Below are 7,027 nucleotides of genomic sequence, written 5' to 3' on the forward strand. Positions count from 1 at the left end.
ATTCACTTGATTCATCACTCTCCACGTCTTTGTGGGGGATGTAATTAGGGTCTTCAGAATCTTCATCTGAGCTACTTTCACATCCCTCATACTCACTGTCCTCTGCAGTGATAAACTCCAGCGCATCTTGAACACTATATTTTTTCTTTTTATCCATTCTACAAAAGAGTGAAAATGATAAAAAAAAATGGGGGGGTAACTGAAAAACGCCTCGACAAAGCTAAAGTAAAGTTCCATCACAAATTTAGGTAATTTAAAAAATTAGTTATGCTTGAATTTAGTTAAATATGACTGAGAATTAACAACAAAGAATAAATTTACTTAAAATAACTGAATGAGCTAAACTGACTAAGCAAATGATCAGTTTTTGTCTTTTTGTGACAAATATGTCACATCAGTTTTTTTAAGAAAATTTGGAGTTTAATGCCCGATGTGACATATTTGTCACAGCGATGTTTAACAAACTGATTCTAGATCAAATTGGTTCAGAAATATTACCAAACTAGGTTACAAGGGACCTATGACATCTTATCTAAAGTTTAGAATTGCTGAATGAGTAAAAGCTTACCTTTGCAAAAAGAAAAGAAAGTTTTTAAAATTAGCACAGCGGTCTCATTAGCTAACCAGGTGGACCAAGACTTTGAAAATGGTGTCTTGAACACCCAGAGTGCCTCACTTATCACATGACTGAATTAGTTTGTGCAGTAGACGTCACTTAGGGACTTTATTAGTTAAAAGTCAAAGTTAAACCATTATAAATAGTTTTTCTTTAAGTGTAAAGGGGCAGTGACACCAGTGTCACTGTGGGTCCTTAAGGGTTAAAATCAATCCTTTGATTTTTCTGAAAATCAACAGAGCCCCTTATAATCCCGTGTGCCTTATGTATGAATTCTGGTTGTGTTTACTGACCTTGCGATTTTATGTACACGGCGCTCAAAAATCTGTCAAATGTTTCAGTACGACTTTGCTAAGCTACGAACCCGCACCGCTTGATGGATTGTCGGAGCATTACGGCTATCGTAGGCAGGAGCCTCACGGAGTGATACGTACTGCGCTTCAACATAATATTACCGTATTATGTGTATAACCTCTTTTTAAGTTTTGTGGATATCATACATGGTTATGCTGAGGATATGTCGGCCAATTTCCACTGGAAATGCCTTTTGGTTAAACTGTCAGCAGGGAATTTACACTGTTAAATTTTTATATAACTTTAATGCACATAAAAAACAGCTGCTTGTTTAAGTGAAAATACATTGATGGGGTTCTTTGCACTAATAAAGTTGTGGAGTTGTAAAGTATTTTGTCTAGTGTCAATTATATCGTCAGTTATATCGTTATCGCAAATTTTCAAATGTATATCGTGATAAATATTTTCGGTCATATCACCCTGCTCTACTAATAAGGATATGATTTTTATCAGCACACAGATGATTATATATTTCTAAGCATAAATGATTATATGTTTCTAAGCAGAAATGACAATATAGAAAATATCACCCTAACAAACAGGACTTTCAGAAAACATGACCTCTGACCTTTAAGTTGAGGTCATGTTTTCTGAAAGTCCTGTTCAGAAAACTTTTAGTAAATACACTTTTGGCATCAATTTAAAGGTGATGCGTCACCTTCTTCTCAAGTTATCACATTCACAAACTTGAAAGGGTGCCCATGGTGGGAGTCCTTCATCAAATCACCTCTTCAATAAGCTCTGACATAAAGTGACATTATTTTGAAGCATTAGATTAATAATATACATTATAAATAAAATATATCAATTAAATTGTATTACTATTGAAATGTGTCAGATATATTTAGTAAATATATATATATTTTTTTTATATATTTAAAAGAAATGTATAAAAATAAAAGCTTGCTTTTTTTCCTTTTTTCTTTCCACAGGCCAGTAACACTGAGTCACTGACCTGGGATTGTTAGGCTGCAGACTGAATTATCCTAAACATTAACTATTAACATTAATTACTAACATCTACACTATCAGAGTGTCTGTTTGTGCAGCAGGAAACGTGGCCTCAAACCTCAGTTCTGAGAATGGTGATATGCTCACTTTTCTTCATTGCAGCCACCACATGCTCCTTTAAAGGTTACGGACACACACGATAACTCATTCACTAGCACATTTAAACACACAGACACACATGGAGGTGCACAAAACACACACATAAACACACTACCTCATCCAGGAGAAGCAATACTGTCAGAACTTTTTTTTTTGCCTCCTAACGTAACAAAGACTTCCAAGAAGACCAAGTAAAGGCTATTTTATATTATGCCTGATTTTTGTTTGACATTGCTGTACTATTTATTGTTGCATTTGATTTCAACATCTCATGAATACAATGAAAGGGTTTATTTGTTAGTTAAGTTTTAAGCTATTAAAAGCACTGCAATTTCTAGAATTGAACTGTCTGAACAGTTTGTTTTAAAGAACCTATTAAAGGACAGAAGTATTTTTTAAATCAGATTACTCAACCAAACATAAGACATAATGAAATAATGTGATGCATATTCAAGATTGTAACTTTGCAGCATTACTAATATATCAACAGTCATTAAGAAGATGAGAAATTACAATTAGTAAAGTTTCAACAGAGCCACTTAGATTGTCCCCAAAATGAAAGTTTTTCTCACAGGTCACACTAGTGAACATAAAGTCATTCAAAAATGTGTTTAAGCTAAATACAGCAACATTTTATCTGCTTCATGTACAACTACTTAACTACATTACAAGAGAAACCAAATGGAAAAAAGTGAATATCTGACCACCCACTACCTGAAATGGAAAATACACATAGTTGTTTTCCACTCCTTTTTTTTGTTGACATGCAGACATTTGCTGTGGCTATCTTGAAATGCAAGTAAAGTTTGTTTTTCCTGTCAGAGAGTTGAAAGAAGGAGAATTATCTGTCCTTCATCTGTTCTTCTGTCCCATTTATCAGCCTTTTTGGCAATGCATAGATTCAATCTGCTGTGCCAACAACGTGCAAGCTTGCTAAAAGCAAAAGCATCAGCAGCGCACACTTTCTGTTAAAATGCTTACAAAGCCGATCAAGTTTTCTCACACGCTACCGAAAAACATCAAACACAAAAATCTTAAAAGTCACCCTGAAACCTTACCTTAATGGAAAGTGCATAGAGGTGGTTGAGCATGACATGGTTGGGTTCTGGGAGCAGTGCAGGGTCACACTGAAACAATGACAAACAAAACAACAACATTTAAAATAAATGATCTGTATTATTTATTCTTGTGGATGCATTTTTTATTCACAATTTTGTTGTACGTGTACAATGACAATAAAGGGCTATTCTATTTTTATGAAATGCAGGCAGGGGAAAGTGGGAATAAGCCAAATCCATCTCAGATTACAGCTACTTACAGAAATCCCAGTGTCTTTGTTAAGGATGACCTGTAGAAGGTGAGGTGGAAGAATGGGTGGAGATTTTAACTTCTCTTCCTGTTTAGGGACATAAGCATCCTGATGATATGGCCCAGGAGGAGAGCTAGAAAGGTCTGAGGGGGGGGGGGGAACAGTATGACAAGAACATTAAATTATTTTCAAACCTATAGATTTTAACAGCAATGTTGAAATCCATTAAAAAAGGCAGGAACAAAAAAAGTTGGTCTTTAAAATGAATGAAGATTATTTTTGAACACTTTTATACCCCTGCTTTCCAGACATGTAGTCTGGATCAGTAAATGTTTAAAAAAAAGCACAGATAAACAGTGGCTGTCAGCACTCACCTGACATGTCAGAGCATTTCTGCGAATCCACCATTAGCGCATCAAAAACCTCAAAGTCAGTCTTCTTTACCTGAATGATATTGTTGACTGTGCCTAGCTGACTGGTTACAACAGGCTGTTAGGAAACAGGAGACAATAAAACTCACAAATAAAGCTCAAAAGTATAGACCAAAAAGACATACTTTATATAATAGCAGGCCAGTGTTTGCTTTAACAAGCATCATGATGTGAAGCAAACCACTTAAGCCTCTTAAACTAATGTCCACTCATGACTACTCTACCTCTAGTCATGGCCCTCCACTGCACCATTTGTCCTGATTACCATATGTGTGTGCTAATATTTTATACACTTGTTACTATATTTCTGAAGAGAGAAAAAAAGATGTTTATTGTTAAAGCATGACATCAGATAAGGTGACTCAGATACATGCCTGCAGTCAGTCATGAAGCCAGCTCATCATAACCTATACTAGTGGCCTTAATACACTCACAAGTTATTACTCATAATGTAATGATAATATTAATGCATTAGTGAACATATGCTTTTGTCTACCCAGACTTTACAGGAATGGCAAAGCTGCAGTGCCTTTAAAAACTGAAACTGCTGCAGATTTTGTGTTGAGGTCTAGGTAAGTAAAGTAAAATATGCTTGTTTGACAACAGGTCATAAATGACTGTGAGAGTAACGGCTTACCTCAGCTGGGTCGTGGGTCCACTGACCATCCACGTAAAATTTGTACTGATGCTCCCCCTCAGGTAGATCGACAATTGCCACAAAGGTGTTCTGACTTTGATAGATCACAAACAAAAGAAAAGAAAACATTTGGCACACAGGTAAGTTAAACCAGCGATTAACAAAGAAGAAGAACTCACATTCTTGGCTTGTTCTAGTAAACCTTTCTCATATGCAAATAGGAATAAAAGAAATCTGTTAAAACTCGAGTTTAAATCTCAAAAGATAAACAGCCAGAAATTCAACCTGAAAAACATGTTCAGATTTATAACATGCTCTCACCTTCTAATAAGGGGAATTTTGTTGGTCCAGTTGTTGAAGGATCCAGAGAGGTAGACCTCCTTTCCATCTCCTTTCCAGCGAAAGACTGTCGGCCGTTCCAGAGTTGGTGCCTTGTCATCTGATTCTAAGTCTTGCTGCCAAGCAAGGAACTCCTCTTTCTCTAAGGGTGCCTTAAATGCACATCATACACAAGAATATTATTTATCAACAAGGATTAGAGTTTGAAGAGATCTACAGGGCCAAGAAGGCTATAAATTCTACCTGATATGCACCTCTAAGAGAGCAGCCCAATTTACCTTTATGTCCTCTCCATGAAAAATATCAGCATCCTCTGGGCTATCCATGAGGATTTTTGGCCTCTCACCCTCTTTGATACCTCGGCTGTCCCTCCGCTGCGCCTTCTCGCCGTGGCCCATTGCAGCCCTCTCACTGCTTGTATTCCCCATGGCTTTGTCTTCTTGCAGGCTGTTACAAGGTCACTGCAAGTAGAGTTGATTCAGCTGTGTAAAGAAAGCCGTAAAGTCAGAAGAGACTACATAACACCTTACAGATTTATTTATAACAGCTAAAGGCTTACTGGTTAAAATGTTGCTTTTTAGGCCTGCAACTCTCAAAAGAGACATTTTAGGTACCAATGCTATTTATAGTGACTTCTGCAGTAGAACAAGCTGAATCATGTGGGCAGACTACAACTTTTCCATTTCTAAGTGTATCATACTGAACAACTATGAGTTCCTTTATTGACTCCAAAACAATCCCTGGGACGTTAATACCAGATATCTTGTATATGTTTCAGTGTCAACTGTCTTGTTATGTTAGTTTAAATGTGATCCAAATAAAACACGTCTTTCAGCATGATACCTATTTCCTCTAAAGGATGGGTGTATTTGTTTGAGTATACCATTCTCTCTGGAATACATTTACATTACTGCAGGTCATTTATAGGCCTATAAATATAACGCTGTTCCTTACACTTTTAGCTTACACTCAGTTATTTGCAATATAAAAATACAATTACAGAACAAAAACAATTTTCTAGCCAACACTCTGACCACACTTTGTTGTTCTTTTACTTATAGAACAATATCACGGAATCTGCACTGCCTGCTCTGTCAGTACACACAAGTAAAGGTAAGACAACCTTTTTAAAAGAACAGCAGAAACCATAGTTACAGTAATGGATTACTTATTATTGACCTCATAATGTTATACAATGAAATAAAACTCTACCTGAAACACTCCCACAAGTGACACTGGAGGTTTTAAAGTCAAATGATGTTTTACTGTTATGATATCTGCCAGTTTATTTTACTTTAGAAAAAGTATGAAACTGTATTTGGAAATACCACTGAATGGGAGTGTTACTGGAATATTCTAGTACCCTGCAACATGAAAACATAACCATTTCAGTTTCCTTAGAATAACTTGGCTATTTTTGGTTATATAATGATATTTATGGAAGACGATGTCAAACAGGTGTGTACATGTATGCGCAGCGTGTTTAGATCTTATCAGCACTGTGTTTACATACTAGCATCAAAGGTTGTGACATGCCTGCGGTTATGTTAGCTCATCTTAACGTCTAAGCTCCATTCCAACTTCCTGTGGCCTCATACTCTAAATTATACCAAATAAACACGAGGCTGTTGTAAGACACATGAAATAGAAGCTATGAAATACAGCGTTACTAAAGCTAACATTGGGTAACCTACTAGCATATGTAGCCCAAACATGCTATCTGCTTCGACTTAAAAGGTGATATCAACTAATGAATACAAACACCGACAAGAAACGTAGGGTTGTTTTGTTTACCTGAGAAACGTTTGCCGTCGTAGATATCGATGTCGACCTGTCAACTACCTTCCATCCCGCACGAAAACAAAAACATTTGATCCTTCTAGCAGAATCCGGCCCCTGTTGCGCATGCGCACTTCATCCGAATGCAAAATATTAATGCACCCTGACCTCGTGAAAAGCAAAATATTATCCGTCACTACTACCGTCGTTTATTGTCTCATAAACTACTCTTATCCATAATAAATCTTTTGGTTTAATGTTCGACTATTATAACCTTTTACAATTTAATTCTCTATAATGACAGACGTAATGTCACGTACTCAACACTAGATGGAAGAGTGGGTCAAGTAGCCTGCAATGTGGGTCAGTACAATGGATATAGAGTTGTGTTTAATGAGCCAATAGAAGCATGAGACTTTTTTTCTTTAATACAGTTTAATGAAAATGTGCAA

General features: G+C 36.4%; 1 protein-coding gene across 1 annotated transcript in view; it reads right to left on the reverse strand.

Annotated features, from left to right (window-relative positions):
- The window catches only part of prkab1a (protein kinase, AMP-activated, beta 1 non-catalytic subunit, a), a 10,202-nt gene extending 3,499 nt beyond the window's left edge, over positions 1-6,703 (reverse strand). Inside the window, exons 1-7 of the mRNA XM_005729183.1 lie at positions 6,591-6,703; positions 5,075-5,278; positions 4,779-4,948; positions 4,458-4,551; positions 3,764-3,878; positions 3,399-3,532; positions 3,139-3,207 (exon numbers count right to left, since the gene is read on the reverse strand). Coding sequence (XP_005729240.1) covers positions 3,139-3,207; positions 3,399-3,532; positions 3,764-3,878; positions 4,458-4,551; positions 4,779-4,948; positions 5,075-5,224 — 732 coding nt within the window. The 5' untranslated portion in view covers positions 5,225-5,278; positions 6,591-6,703. The remainder of the gene's footprint in view (positions 1-3,138; positions 3,208-3,398; positions 3,533-3,763; positions 3,879-4,457; positions 4,552-4,778; positions 4,949-5,074; positions 5,279-6,590) is intronic.
- Between the last annotated feature and the right edge of the window lie 324 nt (positions 6,704-7,027).

The sequence above is a fragment of the Pundamilia nyererei genome, unplaced genomic scaffold (assembly GCF_000239375.1).
Source record: "Pundamilia nyererei isolate P.nyererei 1_Seehausen unplaced genomic scaffold, PunNye1.0 scaffold00032, whole genome shotgun sequence".
In the NCBI taxonomy this organism is placed as follows: Eukaryota; Metazoa; Chordata; class Actinopteri; order Cichliformes; family Cichlidae; genus Pundamilia; species Pundamilia nyererei.